Source organism: Oncorhynchus keta, unplaced genomic scaffold (assembly GCF_023373465.1).
Source record: "Oncorhynchus keta strain PuntledgeMale-10-30-2019 unplaced genomic scaffold, Oket_V2 Un_scaffold_7257_pilon_pilon, whole genome shotgun sequence".
In the NCBI taxonomy this organism is placed as follows: domain Eukaryota; kingdom Metazoa; phylum Chordata; class Actinopteri; order Salmoniformes; family Salmonidae; genus Oncorhynchus; species Oncorhynchus keta.
Genome location: NW_026290993.1, coordinates 98,716 through 115,000, shown reverse-complemented (window position 1 = coordinate 115,000; position 16,285 = coordinate 98,716). Strand labels below are relative to the sequence as shown.

The following is a 16,285-nucleotide window of genomic DNA, read 5'->3' as shown; positions in this document are numbered from 1 at the left end:
ATTTTTTTATTTAAATTTTTTTGTTATAATGACAAATACTACAATACTGAAATAACACTTATTTTAACTTAATATAATAATATTATAATCAATTTAGCCTCAAATAAATAATGAAACATGTTCAATTTGGTTTAAATAATACAAAAACAAAGTGTTGGAGAAGAAAGTAAAAGTGCAATATGTGCCATGTAAAAAAGCTAACGTTTCAGTTCCTTGCTCAGAACATGAGAACATATGAAAGCTGGTGGTTCCTTTTAACATGAGACTTCAATATTCCAAGGTAAGAGGTTTTAGGTTGTAGTTAATATAGTATTTATAGGACTATTTATCTCTACCATTTGTATTTCATATACCTTTGACTATTGGATGTTCGTATATGCACTATAGTATTGCCGGTGTAACAGTATAGCTTCCGTCCCCCTCCTTGCCCCTACCTGGGCTCAAACCAGGAACACATAGACAACAGCCACACTTGAAGCAACGTTACCCATCACTCCACAAACGCCGCGGCCCTTGCAGCGCAAGGGGAATAACTACTCCAAATCTAAAAGTGAGTGATGTTTGAAACAGTATTAGCGCACACCCGGCTAACTAGCTAGCCATTTCACATTGGTTACACCAGCCATTAGGCTGATAGGCTTGAAGTCATAAACAGCTCTGTGCTTGCGAACGCACAAAAGTGCTGTTTGAATGAATGATTACGGGCCTGCTGCTGCTCAGTCAGACTGCTCTAAACTTATTTAATTTTATTTAAGTCTTAAGGAACTATAGTGAGCCATTACATCACTTCCTGTTTCGCTAGGGTATAAAATGAGGTAACACGCATGCAATATCCCTTTGTCATCCAACATCATGAAGAAAACCATTTTATTTTCAGGAGCCTTTTGGCCTCTGCATAACCTCTGTTAGCCTCCGTATCTTGGCAACTGCAGGCTAGATCTCTGGTGAATTGCTCCAAAAAGTACAGCCTGTCTTTGCTGTAAACACAGGTACACTAAGAGGTGGTAATGAGGACAACCTTTGCTGCTTTACCAGCATTTCAGTGATAGCTGGTTGGTGTAGCAGAATGTTGACAACAGTGCCCATGTTGTCAGCTCCACCCTGATCTGGGTTGGTAGGCCTTCCTCTCCTAGTTGGATGTTGCAGCTGCCTATCTTTTGGTCTTACAACAGGCTGTGTGTTAGTTGACCTACGATGAACAGAGCTGTATGTGGTGGTAGCACTTTCTTGCAACATACTACTTTGACCCTGGCCCTGTGCACAGACGTGGTGAACAAGGGGATACATTCATGGAATACATTCAGCTTAGCACTTTTAGACCATATTTCAGCTTCAAGCTCTAATTCTTCCATTTATGATTTGAGTTGAGGCTCTTGTTCCTCCAATAGTTGTTTCCTTTTCAATGTTTCAACTTTAACCAATAAGCTGCCCTTTCAGCCTCCAAATTGAGCCTGATATAAGATGTGGTGGATTGTCCTGAGCGCCTGCTGTGTTGTGACTAATTTCCACATTTTGATTAGATATTTGCGATACTGTCCCTTGGCTGGACCTCCACATCAGTTTTGTTAGCAGCTGAGCATTGATGTGCTTCTTCCATCCATGTGTCCACTGAGGATACAAAATAATCCAGTGTTGCTGTGTTTGGGCCAAACCATTCAACCTGATCCTTTTCTGCCTCTGTGTTTGGGCCAAACCATTCAACCTGATCCTTTTCTGCCTCTGTGTTTGGGCCAAACCATTCAACCTGATCCTTTTCTGCCTCTGTGTTTGGGCCAAACCATTCAACATGATCCTTTTCTGCCTCTGTGTTTGGGCCAAACCATTCAACCTGATCCTTTTCTGCCTCTGTGTTTGGGCCAAACCATTCAACATGATCCTTTTCTGCCTCTGTGTTTGGGCCAAACCATTCAACATGATCCTTTTCTGCCTCTGTGTTTGGGCCAAACCATTCAACCTGATCCTTTTCTGCCTCTGTGTTTGGGCCAAACCATTCAACCTGATCCTTTTCTGCCTCTGTGTTTGGGCCAAACCATTCAACCTGATCCTTTTCTGCCTCTGTGTTTGGGCCAAACCATTCAACCTGATCCTTTTCTGCCTCTGTGTTTGGGCCAAACCATTCGACCTGATCCTTTTCTGCCTCTGTGTTTGGGCCAAACCATTCAACCTGATCCTTTTCTGCCTCTGTGTTTGGGCCAAACCATTCAACCTGATCCTTTTCTGCCTCTGTGTTTGGGCCAAACCATTCAACCTGATCCTTTTCTGCCTCTGTGTTTGGGCCAAACCATTCAACCTGATCCTTTTCTGCCTCTGTGTTTGGGCCAAACCATTCAACCTGATCCTTTTCTGCCTCTGTGTTTGGGCCAAACCATTCGACCTGATCCTTTTCTGCCTCTGTGTTTGGGCCAAACCATTCAACCTGATCCTTTTCTGCCTGTGTTTGGGCCAAACCATTCGACCTGATCCTTTTCTGCCTCTGTGTTTGGGCCAAACCATTCAACCTGATCCTTTGTCTTCAACCTCTGTGTTTGGGCCAAACCATTCAACCTGATCCTTTTCTGCCTCTGTGTTTGGGCCAAACCATTCAACCTGATCCTTTTCTGCCTCTGTGTTTGGGCCAAACCATTCAACCTGATCCTTTTCTGCCTCTGTGTTTGGGCCAAACCATTCAACCTGATCCTTTTCTGCCTCTGTGTTTGGGCCAAACCATTCAACCTGATCCTTTTCTGCCTCTGTGTTTGGGCCAAACCATTCAACCTGATCCTTTTCTGCCTCTGTGTTTGGGCCAAACCATTCAACCTGATCCTTTTCTGCCGCTGTGTTTGGGCCAAACCATTCAACCTGATCCTTTTCTGCCTCTGTGTTTGGGCCAAACCATTCAACCTGATCCTTTTCTGCCTCTGTGTTTGGGCCAAACCATTCAACCTGATCCTTTTCTGCCTCTGTGTTTGGGCCAAACCATTCCTTTTCTGCCTCTGTGTTTGGGCCAAACCATTCAACCTGATCCTTTTCTGCCTCTGTGTTTGGGCCAAACCATTCAACCTGATCCTTTTCCTCTGTGTTTGGGCCAAACCATTCAACCTGATCCTTTTCTGTTGTGTTTGGGCCAAACCATTCAACCTGATCCTTTTCTGCCTCTGTGTTTGGGCCAAACCATTCAACCTGATCCTTTTCTGCCTCTGTGTTTGGGCCAAACCATTCAACCTGATCCTTTTCTGCCTCTGTGTTTGGGCCAAACCATTCAACCTGATCCTTTTCTGCCTCTGTGTTTGGGCCAAACCATTCAACCTGATCCTTTTCTGCCTCTGTGTTTGGGCCAAACCATTCGACCTGATCCTTTTCTGCCGCTGTGTTTGGGCCAAACCATTCAACCTGATCCTTTTCTGCCTCTGTGTTTGGGCCAAACCATTCAACCTGATCCTTTTCTGCCTCTGTGTTTGGGCCAAACCATTCAACCTGATCCTTTTCTGCCTCTGTGTTTGGGCCAAACCATTCAACCTGATCCTTTTCTGCCTCTGTGTTTGGGCCAAACCATTCAACCTGATCCTTTTCTGCCTTCTGATCCTTTTCTGTGTTTGGGCCAAACCATTCAACCTGATCCTTTTCTGCCTCTGTGTTTGGGCCAAACCATTCAACCTGATCCTTTTCTGCCTCTGTGTTTGGGCCAAACCATTCAACCTGATCCTTTTCTGCCTCTGTGTTTGGGCCAAACCATTCAACCTGATCCTTTTCTGCCTCTGTGTTTGGGCCAAACCATTCAACCTGATCCTTTTCTGCCTCTGTGTTTGGGCCAAACCATTCAACCTGATCCTTTTCTGCCTCTGTGTTTGGGCCAAACCATTCAACCTGATCCTTTTCTGCCTCTGTGTTTGGGCCAAACCATTCAACCTGATCCTTTTCTGCCTCTGTGTTTGGGCCAAACCATTCAACCTGATCCTTTTCTGCCTCTGTGTTTGGGCCAAACCATTCAACCTGATCCTTTTCTGCCGCTGTGTTTGGGCCAAACCATTCAACCTGATCCTTTTCTGCCTCTGTGTTTGGGCCAAACCATTCAACCATCTGTGTTTGGGCCAAACCATTCACCTGATCCTTTTCTGCCTCTGTGTTTGGGCCAAACCATTCAACCTGATCCTTTTCTGCCTCTGTGTTTGGGCCAAACCATTCAACCTGATCCTTTTCTGCCTCTGTGTTTGGGCCAAACCATTCATTCCAAACCATTCAACCTGATCCTTTTCTGCCGCTGTGTTTGGGCCAAACCATTCAACCTGATCCTTTTCTGCCTCTGTGTTTGGGCCAAACCATTCGACCTGATCCTTTTCTGCCTCTGTGTTTGGGCCAAACCATTCAACCTGATCCTTTTCTGCCGCTGTGTTTGGGCCAAACCATTCAACCTGATCCTTTTCTGCCTCTGTGTTTGGGCCAAACCATTCAACCTGATCCTTTTCTGCCTCTGTGTTTGGGCCAAACCATTCAACCTGATCCTTTTCTGCCTCTGTGTTTGGGCCAAACCATTCAACCTGATCCTTTTCTGCCTCTGTGTTTGGGCCAAACCATTCGACCTGATCCTTTTCTGCCTCTGTGTTTGGGCCAAACCATTCAACCTGATCCTTTTCTGCCTCTGTGTTTGGGCCAAACCATTCAACCTGATGATGATCCTTTTGATCTGTGTTTGGGCCAAACCATTCAACCTGATCCTTTTCTGCCTCTGTGTTTGGGCCAAACCATTCAACCTGATCCTTTTCTGTCTCTGTGTTTGGGCCAAACCATTCAACCTGATCCTTTTCTGCCTCTGTGTTTGGGCCAAACCATTCGACCTGATCCTTTTCTGCCTCTGTGTTTGGGCCAAACCATTCAACCTGATCCTTTTCTGCCTCTGTGTTTGGGCCAAACCATTCAACCTGATCCTTTTCTGCCTCTGTGTTTGGGCCAAACCATTCAACCTGATCCTTTTCTGCCTCTGTGTTTGGGCCAAACCATTCAACCTGATCCTTTTCTGCCTCTGTGTTTGGGCCAAACCATTCGACCTGATCCTTTTCTGCCTCTGTGTTTGGGCCAAACCATTCGACCTGATCCTTTTCTGCCTCTGTGTTTGGGCCAAACCATTCGACCTGATCCTTTTCTGAAACCATTCCCTGATCCTTTTCTGCCTCTGTGTTTGGGCCAAACCATTCGACCTGATCCTTTTCTGCCTCTGTGTTTGGGCCAAACCATTCGACCTGATCCTTTTCTGCCTCTGTGTTTGGGCCAAACCATTCGACCTGATCCTTTTCTGCCGCTGTGTTTGGGCCAAACCATTCGACCTGATCCTTTTCTGCCTCTGTGTTTGGGCCAAACCATTCGACCTGATCCTTTTCTGCCGCTGTGTTTGGGCCAAACCATTCGACCTGATCCTTTTCTGCCTCTGTGTTTGGGCCAAACCATTCGACCTGATCCTTTTCTGCCTCTGTGTTTGGGCCAAACCATTCGACCTGATCCTTTTCTGCCGCTGTGTTTGGGCCAAACCATTCGACCTGATCCTTTTCTGCCTCTGTGTTTGGGCCAAACCATTCGACCTGATCCTTTTCTGCCTCTGTGTTTGGGCCAAACCATTCGACCTGATCCTTTTCTGCCTCTGTGTTTGGGCCAAACCATTCGACCTGATCCTTTTCTGCCGCTGTGTTTGGGCCAAACCATTCGACCTGATCCTTTTCTGCCTCCTCGGCTGGTAATAAAACCTTTATGGACTCATTGAGATCATGCAACTCCTTAACCAACTTTGAGGAATCAGTGAACATATTTGTGTAAACCAATTCCACATTTCCGTCATCACCCATAAACTGTGATCTCATTTATATTTTTAGCAAGTGCACCCAATTTAGCACTTCTAGATCATTACAATTTCTTAAGAATTTCAATTGTATCCATTTTAAAAGTACGTAACAGTGAACGATTAGCACATTATGAACACATTTTAGCAAAGCACAGCTTAATGAATGAGCCCAACACATGAGGTCATCACAAGACACAACAGCCAAGACACATACAATTCAAGCTCCACGAGCGATTCCAAGCTCCACAACTCTCAAAGGTTCCCCGAATTCATCCAACACCTCGAGCAGATTGAGCAATAGAAAGAGCAACCATACTTCATTCCCCTCTCTCCAAAGTGAGTGAGTAACGCGAAGTCAGAGAGCTACAATAGAGTCAGTCACTTCTTCACTTGGAATATACAGTAGAGGCAATATCGTAATCCAATTCCAAACTTGCCTTGAGGCCACAAGTATGTGATGCCGTAGTCAGACGGGCTTCCAAAGCAACCACTGAACATGGTTTTGGGAATCCAAAGTTACAAGTGTAAAAAGCAAACATTTATTTTCAGAACAAAAGGTAATTTCATGGGCTATAGTGCATCGTCAAAGCGATCAGATTTAAACTGTAAACAAAAGCTATAGACTCGTAGCAGCTTTCTTAGTGGTGTGGCGTGGCATAGCGGTCAAAACAATCTGGGAAAAGGTTTCCCCCTGAGGCCTAGTAGATCCATACTGACAAACCTCAATAGGTAAAAGGAAGGCGAACATGGAGAAAAAGGGTGTGCCCAGGAAAGGTTCTAGTAGATCTAACACAAAACAAATGAACAAACTACTTCCCTTGTTGAACCTACCTCTGGTTAGAGCATTAACTTGAGTTAATATGGACATTTACAACACATTTAGAACTAGTCCCTAGTTACACAACAACAACAACAACAACAGCAACAACAACAGCAACAACAATAACACTCATAACCCTCCTGTCATCAATAATACAGATGTGACATCATCAGCAGCTGGTTGGAAAATGCTAACTCTCTCCAACTTTCCCTCTCTCTTCCTAACTCTTTCCCTCTCTCCTTCTCCCCCTCCCTCTCTCTCTCCCCCTCTCTTCTCCTCCCTCTCTCTCTCCCCCTCTCTCCCCCTCCCTCTCTCTCTCCCTCCTCTCTTCTCCTCCCTCTCTCCTCCCTCTCACCCTCTCTCCCCATCTCTCCTACTCTCCCTCTTCCTCAGAGACGAAAGGAAAGAACGCTTGGTATAAGGCTGTGATCATCATCACGGTGCTTGGTATCACAGCGATAGTTGCCCTGGTGACAACAGCAGTATTGCAGAACAAGCCTCTCCTACAGAAGTACAAGGTACTATATGTGGTTGTTATGGCAACGAGGTACAATAAATGTTTGCAATAGCTTTTTCAGATTCTGTGGCTGCGATGGAAAAATCCCAAATATTGTAGACTATATTATGCAATGGTTGAAGCTCAATGTTGAATTTAAATTTCCCTACCATCATATCTAAGCCAATATGATACCAATGTTTATGAAAAGGTACACAGCACATTCCCCACCTCTTGTCATGAGCTGTACGTCCGTTACCAAGAACCACATACCGGATATCTTAACAGGGTCGTTGACAATTGAGTTTTCAGAGTATTTTCTGTGCCTATCTAGCTCACATTTTAGACGTCGGATTAAAAACGAGACTAGCCTCCATAAAGTGACCATAGGAGTTAAAAAATGTCTGATGGCAGGTCTCCCGGGTGGTGCAGCAGTCTAAGGCACTGCATCGCAAGGCTTGAGGCATCACTACAGCCCCGGGTTCGATCCCAGGCTCACAACTGGCCATGACCGGGAGACCCATGAGGCAGCGCACAATTGGCCCAGTGTCGTCTGGGTTAGGGGAGGGTTTGACTGGCCGGGATTTCTCTGTGCCATTGTGCTCTAGCAACTCTTTGTGGTGGGCCGGGTGCCTGCAAGCTGACCACAGTTACCAGTTGGACAGTGTTTCCTCTGACACATTGGTGCAGCTGACTTCTGGGTTAAGCGAGCAGTGCAGCTTGGCTATCTAACTTTGTCTCTCCCAAGTCTGTAGGGAAGTTGCATGGATGGGACAAGACTGTTACTACCAGTTGAGAAGAAAAAAAGTTTTTAGGTGCAACATGTTTTATTAAATATATAATTTATCGCTCTCACATGCTCATTTCTGTCCATGAAGAACCAACGATGTGCTACTTTTTTGTAAAAAAAAATGACATTGCTAACATCTTTTCAGCTGAATCTCAGAGGTCTAAAACCGGGACCAGCTACTCGGTTGCTGCGTAACAGCAGCAGCTAGCTGTAGCAGGCGAGCAGCTGTAGCTACCTAGCTAACAACAGTCGGACGAGAAGCAAGTACAAGCAAAGGAAGCTAGCTAGATAAGTCATCTGTGTAAAAAAAAATCAGAGCACAAACAACAAGCTTGTGAACGTCCTATTATAGCCAGTTAGCTAGTAGCCAGTAGACAGTAGCTACAAGCCAACTAGCCAGTAGACAGTAGCTACAAGCCAACTAGCCAGTAGACAGTAGCCACAAGCCAACTAGCCAACTAGCCAACTAGCCAGTAGACAGTAGACAGTAGCTACAAGCCAACTAGCCAACTAGCCAACTAGCCAGTAGACAGTAGCTACAAGCCAACTAGCCAACTAGCCAACTAGCCAACTAGCCAGTAGACAGTAGCTACAAGCCAACTAGCCAACTAGCCAGTAGACAGTAGCCACAAGCCAACTAGCCAACTAGCCAACTAGCCAGTAGACAGTAGCCACAAGCCAACTAGCCAACTAGCCAACTAGCCAACTAGCCAGTAGACAGTAGCCACAAGCCAACTAGCCAACTAGCCAACTAGCCAGTAGACAGTAGCTACAAGCCAACTAGCCAACTAGCCAACTAGCCAGTAGACAGTAGCTACAAGCCAACTAGCCAGTAGACAGTAGCCACAAGCCAACTAGCCAGTAGACAGTAGCTACAAGCCAACTAGCCAACTAGCCAGTAGACAGTAGCTACAAGCCAACTAGACTGTGCCAGTAGACAGTAGCCACAAGCCAACTAGCCAACTAGCCAGTAGACAGTAGCCACAAGCCAACTAGCCAGTAGACAGTAGCCACAAGCCAACTAGCCAGTAGACAGTAGCTACAAGCCAACTAGCCAACTAGCCAGTAGACAGTAGCTACAAGCCAACTAGCCAACTAGCCAGTAGACAGTAGCCACAAGCCAACTAGCCAACTAGCCAACTAGCCAGTAGACAGTAGCCACAAGCCAACTAGCCAGTAGACAGTAGCTACAAGCCAACGAGCCAACTAGCCAGTAGACAGTAGCCACAAGCCAACGAGACTGTGCCATACAGGGCCTTCAGAAACTAGCCAGTAGACAGTAGCTACAAGCCAACTAGCCAACTAGCCAACTAGCCAACGAGCCAACTAGCCAGTAGACAGTAGCCACAAGCCAACGAGACTGTGCCATACAGTGCCTTCAGAAACTAGCCAGTAGACAGTAGCCACAAGCCAACTAGCCAGTAGACAGTAGCCACAAGCCAACGAGACTGTGCCATACAGTGCCTTCAGAAACTAGCCAGTAGACAGTAGCTACAAGCCAACTAGCCAGTAGACAGTAGCCACAAGCCAACTAGCCAGTAGACAGTAGCCACAAGCCAACGAGACTGTGCCATACAGTGCCTTCAGAAACTAGCCAGTAGACAGTAGCTACAAGCCAACTAGCCAGTAGACAGTAGCCACAAGCCAACTAGCCAGTAGACAGTAGCCACAAGCCAACTAGCCAGTAGACAGTAGCCACAAGCCAACGAGACTGTGCCATACAGTGCCTTCAGAAACTAGCCAGTAGACAGTAGCTACAAGCCAACGAGACTGTGCCATACAGGGCCTTCAGAAACTAGCCAGTAGACATTAGCCACAAGCCAACGAGACTGTGCTATACAGTGCCTTCAGAAACTAGTCAGTAGACAGTAGCTACAAGCCAACTAGCCAACAAGCCAACTAGCCAGTAGACAGTAGCCACAAGCCAACGAGACTGTGCCATACAGTGCCTTCAGAAACTAGCCAGTAGACAGTAGCCACAAGCCAACTAGCCAGTAGACAGTAGCCACAAGCCAACGAGACTGTGCCATACAGGGCCTTCAGAAACTAGCCAGTAGACAGTAGCTACAAGCCAACGAGACTGTGCCATACAGTGCCTTCAGAAACTAGCCAGTAGACAGTAGCTACAAGCCAACGAGACTGTGCCATACAGTGCCTTCAGAAACTAGCCAGTAGACAGTAGCCACAAGCCAACGAGACTGTGCCATACAGTGCCTTCAGAAACTACCCAGTAGACAGTAGCCACAAGCCAACTAGCCAGTAGACAGTAGCCACAAGCCAACGAGACTGTGCCATACAGGGCCTTCAGAAACTAGCCAGTAGACAGTAGCTACAAGCCAACGAGACTGTGCCATACAGTGCCTTCAGAAACTAGCCAGTAGACAGTAGCCACAAGCCAACTAGCCAGTAGACAGTAGCCACAAGCCAACGAGACTGTGCCATACAGGGCCTTCAGAAACTAGCCAGTAGACAGTAGCTACAAGCCAACGAGACTGTGCCATACAGTGCCTTCAGAAACTAGCCAGTAGACAGTAGCCACAAGCCAACTAGCCAACTAGCCAGTAGACAGTAGCTACAAGCCAACGAGACTGTGCCATACAGGGCCTTCAGAAACTAGCCAGTAGACAGTAGCTACAAGCCAACTAGCCAACTAGCCAACTAGCCAGTAGACAGTAGCTACAAGCCAACGAGACTGTGCCATACAGGGCCTTCAGAAACTAGCCAGTAGACAGTAGCCACAAGCCAACTAGCCAACTAGCCAGTAAACAGTAGCCACTATCGAACTAGCCAGTAGACAGTAGCCACAAGCCAACTAGCCAACTAGCCAGTAAACAGTAGCTACAAGCCAACGAGACTGTGCCATACAGTGCCTTCAGAAACTAGCCAGTAGACAGTAGCTACAAGCCAACGAGACTGTGCCATACAGTGCCTTCAGAAACTAGCCAGTAGACAGTAGCTACAAGCCAACGAGACTGTGCCATACAGTGCCTTCAGAAACTAGCCAGTAGACAGTAGCCACAAGCCAACTAGCCAACTAGCCAGTAGACAGTAGCTACAAGCCAACGAGACTGTGCCATACAGGGCCTTCAGAAACTAGCCAGTAGACAGTAGCCACAAGCCAACTAGCCAGTAGACAGTAGCCACAAGCCAACTAGCCAGTAGACAGTAGCCACAAGCCAACTCGCCAGTAGACAGTAGCCACAAGCCAACGAGACTGTGCCATACAGTGCCTTCAGAAACTATTCACAGCGCTTGACTTTTTCCACATTTTGTTGTATTACAGCCTGAATTTAAAATGGATAACGTTTAGATATTGTGCCACTGATCCATACACAATATCCCACAATGTAAAAAATTGAATTTTTTGTTTAGACATTTTTACCAATTCATTAAAAATGTAAAGCTGAAATGTCTTGAGTCAATAAGTATTTTACCCCTTTTATGGCAAGCCTAAATACATTCAGGAGTACAAATGTGCTTAACAAGTTTTCTTCACATAATACGTTGCATGGACTCACTGTGTGCAATAGTGGTTAACCAGGTTTTTGAGTGATTACCCCATCTCTCTACCCCACACATACAATTGTCTGTAAGGTCCCACAGTGGAGTAGCGCATTTCAAGCACAGAATCAACCACAAAGACAAGAGAGTTGCAAAGATTCAACCAAAAAGACCATGGAAGTTTTCCAATGCCTCGCAAAGATGGACACCTATTGGTAGATGGGTAAATATAAGCAGACACTGAATATCCCTTTGAGCATGATGAAATTGTTAATTACGCTTTGGATGGGTGATTCAATACACCCACTCACTAAGAGGGTTTTCTAAATAAGCATCGACCAGTGTGTTTTGCTCCGGGTAACAGAGATGACCAGTTTACAGAGGAGTATAGAGAGCAGTGATGTGTCCTATAAGGAGCATTGGTGGCAAATCTGATGGCTGAAAAGTAAAGACATCTAGCGGCTCGCGACCACCCTTACCTGCCGATCTATAAATTACATCTCGGTAATCTAACATTGGTAGGATGGTCATCTGAATCGGGGTTAGTTTGGCAGCTGGGGTGAAAGAGGAGCGACTACGATAGAGGAACCCAAGTCTAGATTTAACATTAGCCTGCAGCTTGGGTATGTGACTGGCACAATTCGGTCTTCTGTAGCAAATTTTGAAATTGTGTTTTTTAGATTGCATAAAGATAGAGAGCCAGAGCAAAAACATTTATATCATACTACAGTTGAGGAACAATGGGAAAGTAATTCTGCTTTGAAGGTTAATAAACTTGTAACCTCACTTTTGAGAAAATGGCCCTTGAATATTTTTGGTACACCTACTGGAGAGCTCTTCTTTGTCTACACCCCCATTCAGCATCATTCACATCCTCTAAAGCTTTAGCCCCATACAAAACCACTAGACAAGTCAAAACACATACATCACCCATGTCACACCCTGACCTAACCAAAACAATAAAGAAAACAAAGAGGCGTGACACTAACAGGTTTGTGAGAGCTGGAATTATTAGTGGTTGATAGGTGATCAAATACGTATGTCATGCAACAAAATGCAAATTAATTACTTAAAAATCATACAATGTGATTTTCTGGATTTTGTTTTAGATTCCGTCTCTCACAGTTGAAGTGTACCTATGATAAAAATTACAGACCTCTACATGCTTTGTAAGTAGGAAAACCTGCAAAATCGGAAGTGTATCAAATACTTGTTCTCCCCACTGTATGCTAGCTTTGCTAGATAATTAGCTAGATCAACATACGAGACAGACACGTCGCTGTTCGAGCATCCAGAACAAATTCCAGTCCTTACCTTATGATGCATTCATTCAGTACACCTTTCTGTCAATGCCATTTTCTTCATGCCATTTTAATCCAAATTTATGCTGACTAATCAACAATGTCAAGTTACTTTTTAGTGTGTTCCCAAAAATCTGAACCCAGTAAGCAAAATTACATTTAAAATACATTATACGATACAATTCCAGACGCTGAAGTTAGGTTCATTTTAGGTTCTGAATGAAAGGTGAAAATAGTTATTTTCAGGAAGTCAAAATAGGTATTTTCCGGACTTTGAAAATGCATATTTTCTGGTTCATTTCGGTTCTGAATCAATGTTGAAAAGACTTTCTCTAGTTTGTTTTACTGTAATGTACTGCTGCAGTGTTTCTGAAACCTCTCCTGGGAACACCCAGATGTTTCACAATTGTGCTGTAGCTCTGATCTAGCTATTCAAGACCTTGAGGATTAGTTGACAAGTTGAATCAGGTGTGCTAGCTCTGGAGTAGATCAATTACATGGAATGGCCTGGGTACTGTTAGTTAATCAGATTTCTCTGTCATTGTTATCATGGATTCAGATTCAGAACTGATGTCCTCTTTCCATGACCTGCAGATTGCTGTCATCTTGCCATTCTTGTAACATAAGCACTTGGATTCAGGAAGCAGGTGCAGAAGGTAGTTTTAATAATAAAGGCAGATAAACAAAACAGGAGAGGGGGACTAAATTAAACAAAACCAATACTGCCTAATGACTGAGGCTATTGAGGGCTAAATAAAAAGAGATCAATCAGGGTGATGGACAAGGAGGACCGAGCACGCCCCCATTTTCATCGGCGGGGCTGTAGTTTAGCAGGTTGAGAGCTTCAAATTCTATGGCGTCCACATCAACCAACAAACGAACATGGTCCAAGCACACCAAGGCACACCAAAACAGTGAGGAGGACAAAACCTATTCCCCCTCAGGAGACTGAAAAGATTTGGCATGGGTCCTCAGATCCTCAAAATGTTTTACAGCTGAGCCATCGAGAGCATCCTGACCAGTTGCATCACTGCCTGGTATGGCAACTTCTCGGCCTCAGACCTCAAGGCACTACAGAAGGTAGTGCGTACGGCCCAGTACATCACTGGTGCAAAGCTTCCTGCCATCCAGGACCTCTACACCAGACAGTGTTGCTGTCTACACCAGGCATTGGCAAGATAGGGATTATATGACAGCAACAAACGCTGACACTACACATCCAAGTATATCAGACCAGGTTATGAAAGACTAGAATTGTACTTTTGAATTCTGAAAGGTCAGTGTAGAAGAGGTGAAAAAGTATTGTTGTCTGTCAACAATGACAAGCCACCGGGGTCTAACAATCTGGATGGAAAATGACTGACGAGAATAGCAGACGATATTTCCACTCCAATTTGCCATATCTTCAATTTAAGCCTACTAGAAAGTGTGTGCCCTCAGGCCTGGAGGGAAGCTAAAATCATTCCGCTTCCCAAGAATAGTAAAGCCCCCTTCACTGGCTCAAATAGCCCACCAATCAGCCTGTTACCAACCCTTAGTAAACTGACCAGATAAAATGATATTTTACAGTAAACAAATTGACACCAGACTTTCAGCATGCTTATAGGAAAGGACATTCAATAAGCACAGCACTGACACAAATGACTGATGATTGGCTGAGAGAAATTGATGATAACTTCATTGCAGCTTTTGACATTATCGAAAAACGTATGTGTTATGGCTTTACACCCCCTGCTATAATGTGGATAAAGAGTTACCTGTCTAACAGAACACAGAGGGTGTTCTTTAATGGAAGCCTCTCCAACAAAATCCAGTTAGAATCAGGAATTCCCCAGGGCAGCTTTCTAGGCTTTCTAGAAAACCAGAGGAAATGGTCAGGGTGACAACTGACCATTTCCAATGTTTATTTAAGGAAAGGGAAATAGATGTAGAGCAGGGAAATGTGTTTTTAGAAAACTTGTCCAGGCGGTTGCCGGAGGACATTAGAGAAGTGATGGAGAAGTGATGGAGGCCCAGATCACACTAGAAGAGGTTGAGAGCGCTCTTAGGAGGATGGGAAAAGGGAAGGTGCCTGGGATGGATTGGCTGCCGCTGAGTTTTATCTCAAGTTTTGGGGTATACTTGGCCAGTGGTCCTCGAAGTCTTGAAGGCCATCCTTGAGACGGGGGTCCCGGGGGGATCAATGGCTGTTGGTGTGCTGTCACTTCTGTATAAGAAGGGGGAAGCAACAGACCTTGGCAACTGGCGGCCGTTGACCATGCTGTGCATAGATTACAAGCTATTTGCAAAGGTTTTAGCAGACCCTTCCCTACGTCGTCCATGAGGATCAGGGTGCAGGGTAGAGGGCCGCTCTATTAGATGGAACCCTACAGTTAATCAGGGACTCCATCGCTTGGGTTGAAGATAGAGGTCTGCCTTTAATGGTAGCAGCGCTAGATCAGGCGAAAGCCTTTGATTGCGTGAATATAACTTTTCTATTCAGTGTGTTAGGTAGATTAGGATTTGGGGAGAAATTCATAGGATGGATCTGTACATTATATGTCGGAGCGGGGTGCCAAGTTAGTGTAAATAGTCACTTGGGTGATGTTTTTGACCTCTCGTCTGGGGTCAGGCAGGGGTGCCCACTCTCGGCTCTCCTCTTCGTTCTGTACATGGAGCCTCTGGGGGCTGCCATTAGGGCAGACACAGGGGTGGAAGGCTTGTTGATCCCTGGAAGTGGTGGGCTGCGTGTTAAGATGACGCAGTACGCCGACGACACTTCCTTGCTGCTGTGCAAGGACTCGTGTCTGACAAGGTCCCTTGCCATCATTGGGGATTTCACCCGAGCGTCTGGAGCGGTTCTGAACCATGCAAAGTCTTCCGTTAATTTTTTTGGAAGATGGCGCGGAAGGACGGATGTGCCCGGTGGGTTATCTCTCTGTGAGGGGGCCCTGAGGATTCTTGGGGTCCATTTTGAGACCTCCGGCTCAGCGACGCTAAACTGGAACATGGGTATCGCAGTGGTACAGAAGAAGCTAGTTATGTGGAGGGCTAGGTCTTTGTCTTTTATGGGCAAGGTCTTGGCTCTTAAGGTGGATGTGTTGCCGTCTCTTTTGTATTTGGCGTACATCTACCCATTGCCGGCTTGTCTGAGGAGGCCTCTAGTGAGGCTTGTGTTTCAGTTCATGTGGGGTGGCAGGTACGAGTGGTTCGCCAGGGCACGCATGCTCTGCCCCATCGGGGAGGGAGGTAGGGGGTACCACATCTCCCCTCAAGCTGGACGTAATTTTGTTTCTTTCTTGTTAACGGAGCTCATCCAGTGATACACCCATCGGGTTATCTCTTGCGGGTTTTCTTCTCGTATCAGGCGAGAAGCGTAATGGTGTGGTCTAACACGGGTCCTCGGGCGGAACAGCTGCCGTGGCACTTTGGCCATGCGGCCAAGTGGCTGCGTGCGCACCCCGAGGTTGAAGTTGCCCGAGTAGGTTTAGATCACAGGCACCTGTACGAGGAGGTCAGACAGGCAGAGAGTCCGGCGCCTGTAGTGGGCATCTCGGAAGTGGTCTGGGAGGGAGTGCAGGCGCGGGGCTTG

The 16,285-nt window shown here is 45.9% G+C and overlaps 1 protein-coding gene across 1 annotated transcript in view; it reads left to right on the top strand.

The window, feature by feature from the left end:
- Nucleotides 1-16,285, top strand: part of LOC127929406 (ectonucleoside triphosphate diphosphohydrolase 1-like) — a 93,691-nt gene that overhangs the window by 13,282 nt on the left and 64,124 nt on the right. The window contains 1 exon segment of the mRNA XM_052517367.1: nt 7,020-7,144. Coding sequence (XP_052373327.1) covers nt 7,020-7,144 — 125 coding nt within the window.